General features: G+C 44.9%; 1 protein-coding gene across 1 annotated transcript; it reads right to left on the bottom strand.

Annotated features, from left to right (window-relative positions):
* Positions 1–4,698: 4,698 nt before the first annotated feature.
* Positions 4,699–12,143, bottom strand: LOC308503446 (transmembrane 4 L6 family member 1-like; the record flags this gene model as incomplete). Its single annotated transcript, XM_081062731.1, has 5 exons — positions 4,699–4,719; positions 4,889–5,075; positions 7,382–7,527; positions 9,065–9,130; positions 11,973–12,143. 5 exons carry the CDS (start codon positions 12,141–12,143, stop codon positions 4,699–4,701), a joined length of 591 nt encoding a protein of 196 aa, XP_080918857.1.
* Positions 12,144–15,042: the final 2,899 nt, after the last annotated feature.

The raw sequence follows: 15,042 nt of genomic DNA on the forward strand, positions 1-15,042 counted from the left end.
CCCTGGAGGAAGAGGCCAAATCAGGGTCCTTACATAAAGAGTCCCGTGTTTCTCGATTGTGTTTTACACACTTCAGCCATCTGTGGATAAGGCTACTGCTCAGGCAGTGATACTCAGACACAGGGAGAGCTAGCTGAGTTTGTCTCCAATTTGAATGATGTTGGGTTCCCTAGACTGCTGCTGCTTAGGTAGGTTGGGAAACTCAAAGCCTCTTATTCAAGGAAACCCATCTGTCTCCTTGTAAATAACAATACATTTTATAACATTTTAAGTTTAAAATAATAATTTCTTAATAATTTAATGGGTATACTCATTGCTACGGGCATGCCATTGCTTCTAGCTCAGCAGACAGGCCTAGGAAATATAACAACCCATGTGTATACACATATCTGTATTTCTGTTTCTATCCATCTGTAGCTATGAGGTCGGACAATTAAGTTCGTGAACTCATCCTAGAAAAAGTGCTACATACTGCACTGCTGAATACTACTGCGGTCACCTTCGAAGTCCCCCCTTGGGAAGCTATGCACTGACACCAGTACCTATTCTACCCTTCAAAGCAATTTTGGAACTCTTTTTCTGGAATGGCCATCAGAGCTGTTATCATATTACCCTTGATGTCCTGAATGTCATCAAAATGTCTTTCTTTCAATATTTCCTTTATCTTCGGGTAAAGAAAGAAGTCACTGGGGGCCAGATCAGGTGAGTAGGGAGGGTGTCCCAATATAGTGATTTGTTTACTGGCTAAAAACTCCCTCACAGACAGTGCTATGTGAGCTGGTGCATTGTCGTGATGCAAGAGCCATGAATAGTTGGTGAAAATTTAAGGTCATTAACTTTTTCACGCAGCCTTTGCAGCACTTCCAAGTAGTAAACTTGGTTACCTGTTTGTCCAGTTGGTACAAATTCATAATGAATAATCCCTCTGATATCAAAAAGTTAGCAACATTGTTGCAATAAGGTCTTGAACTTAACTGTCAAACCTCAGACCTCCTATATTAAGCCAAACATGAGTTTATACTGATGTCCTTGACTCTAATCCAGTAGTACATGGATCAGTCTAGTGTCTTTGCTTATCTGTAAGATTTTTTTCTTTAACGGTGAGAAACCTGGCTGCCCCATCCACCATTCAACCCCATTATACATGCTTAGCCGGTTCATAATTGTTCATACCCCTGTGAGAAATATGTTTAGATCACAGTGTTTACATACCATTTCCTTTGTCTTTAGCCTTATAGTTTCTAGTCAAAACAACTTCTCCCAGTTTTTCCAGAGTTACTTAGTTTAGCTTTATTTCCTACTACCCACTCCCGATAGTGCATCTCCCTCTTTTAAAATTATTTTCTACCCATTTGACTTGGGAGAAATAGTGGACATTGGTTTGTCAATAAGCCTTTGAACTGAGAAGTTTCTCTCAAGTCAGTGTCAGACCTTCAAGAGCATTTCACCAGACATGGTGGACAGATGAGTCTTCTAGATGGTTTTCGTCAAATGGTAAAATCAATTTTTCACATACATTTATAATTTTCCAAGTGATCTTTGCTTATTCTGGAAAATGTGGAATTGTTATACTATAGCAAAGTGTAAAGAGTAAAATGGAAAGATTTTCTAAACTCACTAAGGAGAGCTATTTTCTTCATATTTCCAATAATGTGTGTATCATAGTATATAAACATTGTTATATCCTGAGGTAAAATCAGTTTTTAACATCCAGAATATGAGTTTGGAAAAAAATTTCACTCAACTCTGGTCTGGAAGACATATAGTTTCCCTTGAGAGAGTAAAGAATTAAAAAAGACGAGCTATGCTTGCAGACACAGAGATCGCAGTGAAAATTATCACCTGCCCCATTTCTGCCTCATACCTGGGTTTGTGCACCGAGGTTTTCCTCTCTGCTTTAACACTTTCTCCCCAAACTGAGAGCCCTTCCATCCCACCTTTCTCCAGGCACTTTGGCTTGGCACATTGTAGACACTCAGGAAATAATTGTCCAGTAGTTGAAAAGTAGAACTAAGCTGGCCTCGAAAACCAACTATTACTCCTTAATTTCAGAGAGCTATTTTCTATTCAACAGTAGACACTTTTAGTAGATTAATCATGAATTATTTTATGGTTGGTCCCATGTTTCAAACGTTGATGGTGCTCTTCTTGCCTCCAAAGCCCTTGATGGTGCGCATTACCGAGGCCTGCATGCCCTGCGTGCCTTTACGAGCTGGGGTCTCGCCCAAGTTCGCGCCCAGGGAAGGCTAGGTGCCTCCTCCGCCCACTTTACTGGCCACAAAATGTTTGTAGTTTGGTGTCTTTAACATCTTGTTCCTTTTACTTGCCAAAGGAACAACCACAAGAGGACCTTTTGCCAGAGGCAGAAAACCTTTCTCTTCCCTGCCTTCAAATCTATCATTTTACACAGAGGGTGTTTTAATGGAGACTAGCTCATAAAACTTTTTGCTTTGGAATTTTTTTTTCCTCCCAGGGAAACAGTATTTGGGCCTTACACAGCCATCTTATCTGACTATCCTAAAGATTTTCCCTCCAGTTTTCTCTTTGGAGGACACCCTCACAGGGTTGTCAGGGCTGAGGGAACAATCTCAGGTACAGAGAGGTGTGGGGCTCCGTGCAGCACCCACGGAGCACATCTCCTGTCTGGATTATGTGTGTCTAGCTTTGCATTAGTGGGAGAGATAATGGGAAGCTGAAGAAACAGCCTGGGTGAGCAGGGCCCTCGGGGAGTTGCGACATCAGCAGGGCCACCCTATTCAGTTGAGTAGGCTGTTTCTGCACAAGGCAGTATATGTAGATGAGTGGGGGGCCTGCTCCCCTGCTCTCTGGTGTGGAGCTGTGTATGAATTTCCTAAGGCTGCTATAACAAACCACTACCAACTGGATGGCCTAAAACAACAGAAATTCATTCTCTCACAGTTCTGGAGGCTAAAAGTTTGAAATCAAGAAGTTGGCTGGATCATCAATTTGTGAGGGGTGTAAATGTCTAACTATTACATTGTTTTGTACACCTGAAACTAATTTAAAAGAAGAAGGAGGAAGAGAAGGAGGAGGAGGAGACGAAGGAGGAGAAGAAGAAGAAGTTGGCTGGGTTCTGGAGGCTGAGAGGGAGACTCTGTTTCATGGCTCTCTCCTAGCTTCTGCCGGTTGCCACAATCTTTGGCATTCCTTGGTTTGTGACCCCAGAATGTCAATCTCTGCCTTCATCTTCACATGGCCTTCTTCTTTGTGCATGAGTGTCTTCTCTCCTTATGAGGACACTGGTCATATTGGATTTAGAGTCCCCCTAATCCAGTATGACATCATCTTAACGAACTACATTTCCAAAGATCCTATTTCCAAATAAGGTCACATTTTGAAGTTCCTGCTAAATATGAATTTTGGACGTGGGGATATTATTTAACCCAGTATAGGCTACATCAATCTGGAGCAGAAGGCACCTTTTTAAATTTTGCCCTTGGCTCTGTCTGCTTGCCAAGCTGTATCCTCTGCTTTCTTTCCTGATTTGTACAAAGGAGCCATATGAGCTAGCAAGGGCCCTGGGTATCATCTATGGAAGCAATCAGCTATTCAGGATCCATTAGTTTGCAAGCTTCCTGTACCAGAGACCCTATCTGCTGCCTCTTTGGGAATTGCCATAGCTTGTATGGTAGATTGAGTTCTCAAAAGTATTTGTTGCAACGACAGTAAAGAAGCCTAAAAGCAAAGAAAACTTCTGATTCCAGCGATTACAGCAAAACGTTTTTTTTTTTTTTTAAACACAGGTGAGTAGTCCTTAGCTTGTTTCATCCCATATTTTTCTGCTTTTCCGGTTATTTAAAAAAGTCTCTTGGATTCTCATGGGGTAAGCGAGGTAGGTTCTACCTCATCACTGTGTCATGCAGTATTTCTCAAAGTGTGCTCCATGGAATACTAACTCCATAAAAATTGTTCCAAAAGAAAAGGGTTTTGTGGTGAAATAAGATGAGGGAATTATACTAGGGAATTACGCATTTGCTATTCTCTTTATGGAGATTAGCATTGAGGTTCTGACAAGTCCCTCGGTAGAGAAATCTATTAAACTTTGTTTAATTTAGTGTATCTCAAATTAATTTGACCACGGAGTCCCTTCCACCCCCTTTTTGTAAATAGCACCTATTACAATCCATGGAACTAGTATCTAAGCAACAAACTCTGAGATCCACTGGATAGTGGTCTAGAATATAAATCTAGACCAGATTTATATTCTGGAATCAGGCTCAAATTCAAAACTTATATTCATTGACTTCAGATAAGTAACAAAACCTTTCTGAGCCTGAATTTCCTCATCTGCAAGATGGTGTGATAATGCCACCAGTTTTATAGGATTAACTGAAACAACATAAAGTGCTTAGCCCCAGACTGGAATACAGTAACTGAATACATTTAAACATCTATTATTGTGATATTATTATTATTTTTTCCATTATTGTACATCCCTACGACTTCTTATATCACTCTTAAAGATCATTTGGGGGAAACAACATTCTTGATTCTGCCAAAGAAGATGAAATATTCTCAAAACTGTTGTCCTTTTATAAAAATCTACACTGCTAAGAGAGTTTGGGGCTTTTTTCTCAGCTTCTCAGGACTCTGGAGATTGACATTCACCAAATCCAGTCCTTCTGAACCTGGGGAACTCTCCTTTGTCTGTCAATCAGTTGTGATTTCTTAGGCTGGTCATAAACCAGTTATATTCACCTGAAAGAAAATTAAGCCCAAAGTGGCAAATTAAGTTTTCTACATTTCAAAAGGTGTTTCCTAGTTACTGGCTTACCTCTGGGAGTGTGGGGTGAGGGCAGGAGAGAGATGGTGTGGAACAGGTCAGGGGGAAGTGACTTGAAAATTCCCAGGTTCTAGAAGCACTGACCTGTCCTTTCCGGATGCAGGTACCACAGTAGATGTCACAGAGTCCGCTGATGATTTGACTAAGGCACAGCATTGCTTCCACCAGGCCAATCCCCAGGAGGATGGAGAACAAGACCACGTTCCAGAGGACAATATGCTCAGGCTCTTGGCAGGTGGTCCAGGTGGGCTGGTTGAATAAGTAGTTGTCCCTGCCGGGACAGAGGAGAAAATAAGTCTGGCTTTGAGAGATAGCAAAAGGAGGGAGCTGCTACTTACCACCATGTGAGAAGCACTAGTCTAATACAGGAGATTACAAAGCTTTACGGTCTTCATTGCTCTCGTCTTCATAAAGACAGCAGATTTATTACTGCTCATTGGTGAGAGGGTCTTTCCCTCTGATAGCACAACATCTCAGCAGGGCATTGTGGATGCAAACAGAGCCACACAAGAGAGCATATGAAGAAGCAGGAAATCCTGGCTGTAAGATTTTAACTGCTATCAGGATCTCAGGGGCAGTAGGAGTGGCTAAGAGCTTGGGCTCCAAAAATCCCACAGACCCAAGTCCTAATTCCAGCTCCCTCACTAAAAAGTTCTACATAAACTTCCTAGTTGTTTCTCTACACCAGATTCCATATGTGTAAAAGAGGGTTAAAAATAGCATCCATACCACAGTACCTGCCATGCTGTAGGCAGTATATTTTAGTTATATCATAATTATTATCAGAGAAAATGGAAGTCTAGAGGTCTAGAGCAGCTAGAGAAGGCTTCACAGGGAAAGGTGGAGTCCCCTGGCCTTGAAGGAGGCAGTAGCAAAGAGGAGAGCAGTAAATTGTAAAATGAAAGAGCACATAAGCAAAAACTGTAAGGGAAATTTGGAATCCAAGTATACTAGTTGGACAAAGACAGAATGGGTTTTCTGGCCATATTTCATTGAGCTATATATTATTTGATATCTCTGTCATATTTCTACCTTCACCCATATCCATATCCATATCTGTGGAGTCCCCAACAGGATTGGAAGTTCTTAACATAAAGATTTCTTGGCCTTATCAGCATCTTTACATTTTACAAAAACCCCTTTGGCGATTCTATGGTAAAAGGGTTGAAAGGCAAAATGGAACTGGAATACTATTGCTTCTTAAACCTGGACAGGAGCTCCCTAGGTACAACCTGAAACTGACCTCATACATGGAGGACAGGCAGAGTCCAGACAAAAAGGCAGGCCACTCCAGATTGGTAGGTGGCAGGTTTAATAAGCAAGAGAACTTACTTAAGAGGCTTGTATTGAGGCTGCAAGATGAGTAATTTTCTGTACCTGCCTGTCAGAATCTTAAAAGTTTTTATAGAGAGGCTCTAACTGGATGCAGTCACGCATACTGTCCAGAGAGTCTCAACACCACATTTCTATCTCAAGGCTTACCCTTGGAGAAGCTTTTTGGAGTGGAGAAGACAAGTAGACACACATTCCAAGGATAGGGGGGCAGGTGGGAAGCCCCCAATTGCCTGGGTCTAACTAGCAAGTCAACTGATGGTCATGTCTTCTTGATGAACCTCCCCCCACAGATTCTTATTGGCGGACTGTTGTAGGAGTGGAGGTACAAGGTGTTGGAGACTTGGAATGGGGTGATGACAGACTAGGTGAAGAGCAGTGTGTATTCAAGTTACATTGTCAAGGAAATTTACAGGATTTGGTGGTACATTGAACATGGAAAGTGAGATGGGAGAAGAATCAAAGAAGACTCAGGTTTTAGGTACCATCAAATGGGATGGGATGGCAGGAGATTCGCATGGGGACATCAAGGGTTTTGGACATATTAATATTGAAATGCTGTGAGATGTTCAATAATAGGAAGTTTCAAGGAGGTGATTAGGTATTGGGGTCAAGAACTCAGAAGAAAGATCTAGGCTAGAGGTAGACATTTGGGGATTAGTTACATAGATAGATGGATGGTTCTGAAAGCCATGGGGCTGGATAAGATCTTCCAGGGAGAGAACATGAAAAGAGGAGCAGGGTACTTCTCAGTCTGAGTTTCTGTCTATTCCTTTAGGAAAATAAACATCCATCATAGAGCCCAGCCATTTTAGGATATTTATGCAGATCCAAATTTGGTAATTAAGTCTCCCCAATTTGAGTGTGAGCAACTTGCAAATAGGCAATCTGTCTTATCCTTCCTTTGTACTCTCATCTCTTATCCCAGCATCAACCCAGTACTAAGCAGGCCCTCAGCACATACTCAGTTGAGCTTAAAAATTGGGGCTAATGCAGTCAAGGTATTATACTGAGTACCTTGGGTGGACTGCTTAATTCATGGGTACTTCTTGGCCTGGGCCAATCACCTTCTAGAGATTGTTGATTTAGGAGCAGGTGTGGAGAGAGAAAAAGTGACTAGGTATGAATGAAAGTACCTGGCCCCATTACTGGGTGGTCCGTACTGAGAGCACACACTCTCTGTGGTCATCAGCTGTATCATCATTAGATGTTAGACACTGACCCAAGACCATGAATGCTACTCACTCCAGGCTGCCATTCCTGAAAGGGTAGGTGTAGTTTCCACTGCCTGTGTCACAGAAAGGGCCTCTGAGCAAACCTAGTGAAGAAATGACCACACAGTACACAGCCCCCACCATGCCCTGTATGGCCAGAAGCACAGGGAACAGCATCTGAAATGGAACAGAGTCAGAAATTCAGTGCGGCAATGGGGAGGAAGGTGGTGGGAAGTCCTCTTTTCAAAGATGCATTCCCTGAGTTTCCCAGCAAATGGAAGAGGGTCTCAATCTGCTATTGTAGTTGCCAGTCTTGGTCAGTATCCTGGTTTTACTTCCCAACTGTACAAAAAATGGGTGCTAGGGTGGAGAAGCCTCTGTCCATTCATCTTCCCCAGTTGCAATTCTAAAGATTGAAATCATCCACTAAAACATTGTGAATGGGAAATGTGACTTGTTCACCGCTGAACTCCAAGGGCCGACACACCACCTAGCAAATAAAGTAAGTGTGCTGCCGGTCCCTTGTCTACACTCACAGTGGACATGGGACTATGGATCTCAGCACTCTTTCCCTCCAACCCTGGACAAGGCCTCACAGTCCTTTTCAAAACAAAGTGACTGATCAATTGAGGTTCGCGTTCTAAATGAAACCTATTGCCATTCTGGTGGTGGGTATTCAGTAAGTGTTTGTTGGAGGGTTGGGTGAATAAATGAATAATTGTTTTTTTAATGTCTGAGTCAGTGACCAACACAGGGCTTGTACTGTATACAAACCCCATAAATATGTGTTGACTGGGTGGGTGACTGAATGAGGGTGACAGCGAGGCAAGTGTCAAAGAAAGGTGACCTTCCGGCATATTAGTGCATTCATGAATTGGGGTAAAGCGGTGGGACCTGTTTGCTTCAAAGCCGAAGCTTTTATTCTTCCCATATCCGTGTTGTGTCTTTCTTACCGCGGGGGGTGAGGGGGGATGGGGGGTGGGGGTGGTGGCTGGAGCTGAATGGAATGTCTCAGCTCCTCGGAGATGGTCCTCAGGTGATGTGGGGCTAAGGTCTCTGTGGAGGGTCTGATTGGAAGCTGCAAGTGTTGGGACAAGGAATTTTTGGAGCAGAAAAATGACATGGCATATGAACTAGAAATGTAAGAGCAGAGGACAACTGGCTGTGATTAGAGACGAGATCAGGAACAAGACATGAATACATAATGAACTTGGAGCGTGTCAGTCTTTTGTACTCCATAGTGCATTGTAAGACAGTGCCTGTTAAAGTGTTTTTGAGACTATAATATTTAACACGTCTTCTTGCTGGAATCCCATTTCTATGGTGTGTTGCCTCTTTGGCTACAGTGGAAATAGGAAAGCCAAGGGATGAGAGGGTCCTAGACATCTCCACAGACAGACAGACAGACAGACAGACAGACAGACAGATATAAACACAACCAAACCCCAAGAGGCTGGTCTATCAGAGCTTGCAGGTTTTGTGTCCACTGTGAATGGCTCTTCTCACACCCTCGCCAGGTGCATTTTCCTGGGATCTCATGCAGCAGCCCCCGTCTCTGTTGGCTAGTGTCTTGCATAACATTACTATGCTTCCAAAGGAGCATTGGTCAATAGTCTATCCTTCAAAAGAGCTGAAGCACACGGCCTAGGAAATAAGCCCTTTAGGGGTGGGGGCGGGTGGGAGTTAAACATTCTGCAGAACCCGCAGTACTTACCCCACATCTGTGAGCACAGCAATCTTCTCCACCTCCTCTCAACAGCATTAGTGCTGGCACCAAAACCTGTGGCAAACAAACAAACAAACACAAATGCTCTTGTAATGAAGGGAATGTTATCTTTTTAGAATGCGGTTTTGATTGTGTCTCCAGTTATTTAAAAATGTCTAGTGATTCCTCATTGCCTGTAGGATACAACACAGGCCCTGGGCTTTGTACGTCAGCTGTCATGGCCTGGCCTTGCCCTGCTTCCAGAGCCTCACTGCTCCTCCACCATTCAGATCTCCTGACAACCCAGTTTATGGGCTCCCAGGGTAGACCCAGGACTTTCCTGCCTCTGGGTCTTGGAATATGCCATAAAATAATCTCCTCTTTACCCTCAAAGGGTCAGTTTAGATGTTATCTCCTGTGGTAGGCCGCACAAATGCCCCCTCCCAACCCCAAAGACATACTCACTTCCTAATCCTGGGACCTGTGAATATCACCTCGTGTGACTAAAGACGTGGTTAAATTGGGATCTGAACAGAAGGAGTGTATCCGGGATGGGCCCTAAATACAATCTCAGGCAGAAGGAGTTTTCAGAGACAGACACACGGAGGAGAAGGCAGAGAAGTTGGAGCAGAGATGGGAACAATGCATCCACAGGTCAGGACAGCCAGCAGCCAGCAGAAGCCGGAAAAGGCGAGGACTAGATTTTCCCCTAGAGCCCAGAACATGGGGCTCTGCCAACACATTCACTCAAAGCACTGGCCTTAGCACTGTGAGAGAACAAATTTCTGGTGATTTAAGCCACCAAGCTTGTGGTTATTTATTATAACAGCCATGGGAAACCACATCTCCTCTTTGTAGTTTTCAGTGACCCCTGCCAGGCAAAATGAACGGTTTGCTTCCTTCCCCCCAATCTGTCCTGTTGCACTGAGTACACTGCATTGTCCAGCTTCCCCCTGGGCTCTGAGCTCTGGGGTTCAGCAGCTCTTAGCCCAGTGCTCAACACAGAATCAGAACCAATGAATCGTGGTGCAATTTGCAATGATGTGTCCCCATGTTTCTTCCGGCCGTGTGGGGTAGGAGAAAGGGCACTGGCATGACAGGATCGTGGGTCAGGAACAAGAAATTAATACATAATGGATGAACCTAAATTATGAAAAGAACCACTGTGCCCTGAGAAAGGACTGGTAATGTCCTTGCTGATGCGAGCATGTGAGACATGCCCAGTCCTTACTACGGTGACCAAGACGTACCCTGGGGAAAGTATAATTGGTAAGCGTTTGATGCTAAAAATGAGGGCTACTTAGTCAAACGTATTCTTTCACCTGACAGTCTGAGGGTGTTTATGTGTGTGTTTGTTGGGGGGTGGAATGGGGATGCAAACTCACATGCCTTTAGAGGCTGAGCAGGTAATTTTAAGTAAGAAAGTGTGTCCTGAGATAATCAATAGGGAGAGGTGGGGACGGTGAAGGGAACTGGAGGGCGCATACCTCTGCCAAGAGCATCCAAGTCACTGTAAAGCAAAACATACAGGCACTGCACCAAACAAACTTGGGCCAACTCCCAGCTGAGAAATGAGCAACTGTCCTGCACTAATAAGCAGTGAAGGTGAGAGGCAGGAGATGGGCAAGGAGCTGAATCTGCGGAGGAGAGGAAGAAGCTGGTAATCTGAGCCAGGAGAGAGGACACTGCATTTCACTAGCTGCCAGATATGTAGGGGTGCTCTGTATATGTTCTCTCATTTCATATCACCTCCATGTGAGATGGTGCAATTCTCCATTCACTGAAGCTCAGGGAGGTCGCATTACAGGTCAGGAGCAGGCTCATGATTTGAGCAGGATGTGTTAGACTGCTAGGTGTGCGCTGCCCGGTAGGGAGCCTCTGAGCTGAGACCCAGACAACCTTGGCCCAGCTATTGCTGAGTTAGATGTCTTGTGCAGGAAGGCCCAGCCTCTGGCTTGGAGGGGAGGGGCGGATGGTCAATGTATGCAACTTGAGACAACACTGCGTTTACTACTGTGTGGGGAGAAGAAGCCAGAGGGAGGCGATCCCCTTTTTCTGAGGGTTTTTTATGCCCCATGTATTCATCCATCCATTAAGTACCTACTCAGGGCCTGGCACTGGGGTCTCACATTATCAAATGATATTTTCTTAGGGAGTCATGGATAGCTGGGAGAGGAGGAGCCAATTAAAAACAAAGGCAGAAAGAAAAGAAAAGTGTCTACCTCAGTGGGCAACAAACTACAACCTGTGGGCTAAATCCAGTGAGTTGCCTATTTTATAAACAAAGTTTTATCGCAACATAGCTATGCCCATTTGTTTATTGTTTATTATATTGTCTATGGCTGCTTTTGTTCTATGACGACAGAGCGCAGTAGTTGAAAGAAGAGACCAGTTGGCCTGCAAAGCTGGAAATATTTACCATCTGGCCTTTTACAGAAAGAGATTGCCAACCCTATAATTTTACCTAGCCGAGTCTTGATGGGAGCGACACAATTATTTTTCAAGACGATCCCCTTGAAACCTGACGACCCTGACAAGCACTCAGTTATTGTGCTCTTTATAAAGTGTGTCTTTCAGCTGACAGCCACATACTCAGGTCTACTCTCAGCCAGCACCCTGGTAGGTAGGCACTTGGAAGGCAACTATGAACAAGACTTGGGCTCTGTTCCTGAGGAACTCACAGCCAGCTTCATGGAGGAGGCAGGGACATAAAAGGATGTTGCAGTAGGATGTGCCAAGTGCAACGTGGAAAGCATGTATGTATTCTGTGTTGTGGGGTATAGACAAGGAGCAGCCAGCCATGCTCCGGGGGCCTAGGGAAGGTGGCCCCAAGATGAGATGGCTGTACTGTGATTTGCAAGGTGTTTAGGGGTACTCTTCACCTGCAGAAGGTAAGCTAGCTAAACCTCATGCTTACCAAGAGTCCAGCTCCAAGAAAGCCGTGGAAAAACCAGACGAAGTCTGTGATGTTGGCAGGCTCCAGGACCTGCCCGTTGGGAAAGTAGAGTAGGAGGTTGGCGACGATGGCTGCAGTGGCCAAAGCCAAGAGCAGCATGCCTGTGTACCTGGAGCCCGTCTCAGAGCACATGGTGACTTCTCCCTGAAAGACAGAGAACTCAACTAGGATGCTGCCTCTCCAGCCACTGCAGAATCAGGAGAGAGTGCACCGGCCGAACCCCAAAATGAGGTGCCAATCCGAGCTTTGCCACTGGTAGGCGATGTGACCTGGGGAGTCACCTCACGTCTCTGAGCCTCAGTTTCCTCTGTAAAGCAGAGAAAATATCAGTCTCCTAGGTGGTGATGTGTGGACGAAAGGAAGTAAAATACATGTGAAAGCGCCCGGTTCATATTGTGTTTCCCTGAAAATAAGACCTAACCAGAAAAGAAGCCCTAGCATAAGTTTTCAGGATGACATACCCTGAACGTAAGCCCTAATGTGTCTTTTGCAGCAAAAGTTAATGTAAGACCCAGTCTTACTTTTGGGGAAACACGGTAGATTTTTCCATAGGCTTTCTTTAAAGGACTGGGGGTACTCAGGCAATGTTTAGGAAGTTGCTGGTATCCTGTTCTGGTTCTTTCATCCACTCCCAGAGGAATTCCCATAGTGATTACGAACTAATCCAGGTCCCAAACCCTGACTCCACCACTTAGCAGCTGCGTGACCTTGGGCAAGTTATTAAACTCTCTCATCTCAATATCCTTGTTTGTAAAATGGGGCTGACAATAGCACTCCCTTGCTGGGGTCATTGAGAGGATGAAAATAAGATAATATATTCAAAACATCCTCATACGAGGCTGTCAGTGCACCCATGGTAGCTCAAGAGTAAAGAACCAAGGGCATCAGAATCATCTTGGCGTCTCATTTTATTTATGTGGAAAACTCCCTTTCTTATTTTCTTTGTTAATTTAGTTAATAGAGCCTGGAGATTTCAGGGAAGCCAGGATGGGGGCACATGGAGAGGAAAGGCTTTGTATCTTGTTTTCCCCCCTGCACTCGCTGCTCCCGAGCATACATGAGATGGGAGTGAATCAGTAACTCATTCGCTGAGTGAAGAAGGCTGCCAGAGAAGCGTGTGGAACGTGCCTCTGCGACCTAGGGAGGTGTTCCGGTTTCGTGTTAGGTGGCGCGCTTCTAACACCTCTCTGTGCCCATTCTCGACTCAGATTCATGCTGAGATTGTTGACTGGCTCACGAATAGTTTCTCATTCACTACCTGAGTCCCCAGACACGGAGACCTGGTGCCATGACTGGCCCTTCCCATGGGGGAAATCTGGAGTAATTTGCAGAGCCAGGGACCTCTCTTTGGGGATAAAACCAAGAAATGTCCTGCCTTAGCTTTCTGCTCCCACAGAAGGTTCCAATAGTCATTAAAGAACAATGGCTTGCGTGGGATGATAATGCTTGAGGTCTTATTTCTATCAGCTATCCAAATTCAGGGCTGCAGAAAGCTGATGCCTGAATGGGGTGCTGCCTCTGGCTCCTTTGTTGGGATGGAGGAGATTGAAACTGCTGACCTCACTCCCCATTATGATCACTAACAGCAGTGATTACAAAAATTTAACACTTAGGGGGAGATAATACTGGATTATGTGCAACAACAACATATACAACTGCTGCCACTTGTACATTATAAACATGATTTCATTTGGTCCTTAGAACAACTCCATGAGGTAATAGCTCCACAGCTCCATGAGGAAACAGCCTTAGAGAAGTGAAATAAGATTCCAAGGTCTCCCAGCCATAAGTGACAGACCTGATACTCAAATGGAGGTCTGTCCATTTCCACCTCTAGTTATTCCCAGTTAGGGCAGATGAATAGGAACTGGGAGCACTGAGAAGCGAGTGCTGCTGGGCCTTCTTCCATGCTGTAAAGAAGTACAAAACAACGGCCCCCAATTGCTCCTTACACCTGAGGTCATGGCGCTTTTGGCAATGACTACAGCTCTTCTCACTCTCCAGGAAAATTGCACATCTTCTTAAGAGGAAGGAACAGGGGGTGGAGACTGGGGCCACATTTGGAAAGGGGGACCAAGCAACACCCAAGCTTGGCACTTAATTAAATTACAAGAAACTGATCATTCTCTTGGGTCATAGCAGAGTATGTTAGAGTTACTAAGGAGTCTTAGAAATCCAATTCCATCATTTCCTAGGAAGCAGAGACCCAGGGCGCTAAAATTATTTGTTCAAAGTTATGCAGCTAGGAAGTTGGAGATAATAACAAAAATAGTCGGTCCTGGTCACAGGCATGATCTCATTTAGTTCCGCAATAGTCCTGTTACAGAGACATCATTATGATACCTATGTTACACATTTGCTGCTTGACATTCTAAGGCCCCGAGAAGCTAAGGAACTTGTTTGAGGCCACACAGTTTGCAGTGGGGCAGCTTGTTTTATGGGTCTGTCCAGTTCCCATAGCTTTTGGGCCTCCACAGGTGAGATAATCACAAGCTCTGAGTTCCTTAATCACAGATTTCTTTTTAAATCATCCGCCTCATGCTCCCCATATATTCATATTTATACTTGTTGGACAATTGTACCCTGAATTTGGGTCTGGGCAGTTTGGTGGCTGCACTGAGGCTTTTAGGCCAGCTGTGTAGCACCAGGCTGCGGGGAATTTCTTTCAACACCAATCCTGCCCATCCTTAAGCAGAAACACACAGACACACCCGTCAACCCAGTACCTGATCAGTTGGGGGTGGGGCCACAGGCACACTGGGGAGCGTCTCCTGGGTAAGGGACCCTGGCCCCAGCAGGCCAGCAGCGGTGAAGGGCCCCTGCAGGCCGTGTTGTCGTCCCAGAGAGTCTTCTAGCTCAGCTGCGGGAAGTTTCTGGGTGGACTCTGAATTCTTCCACCTTTCAGGAGGCACAAGGTGAACACTTACTAGATGTTGGACAGCAATAAGTCTCAGGCACCCACCTTACAGGACAGGTTAGGCATTTAACCACGGCCGTCAACTCTCTCTCAAAGCCCCCTCGATGAGGAAGT

This window comes from Rhinolophus hipposideros (genome assembly GCF_964194185.1).
Source record: "Rhinolophus hipposideros genome assembly, chromosome: 10".
In the NCBI taxonomy this organism is placed as follows: domain Eukaryota; kingdom Metazoa; phylum Chordata; class Mammalia; order Chiroptera; family Rhinolophidae; genus Rhinolophus; species Rhinolophus hipposideros.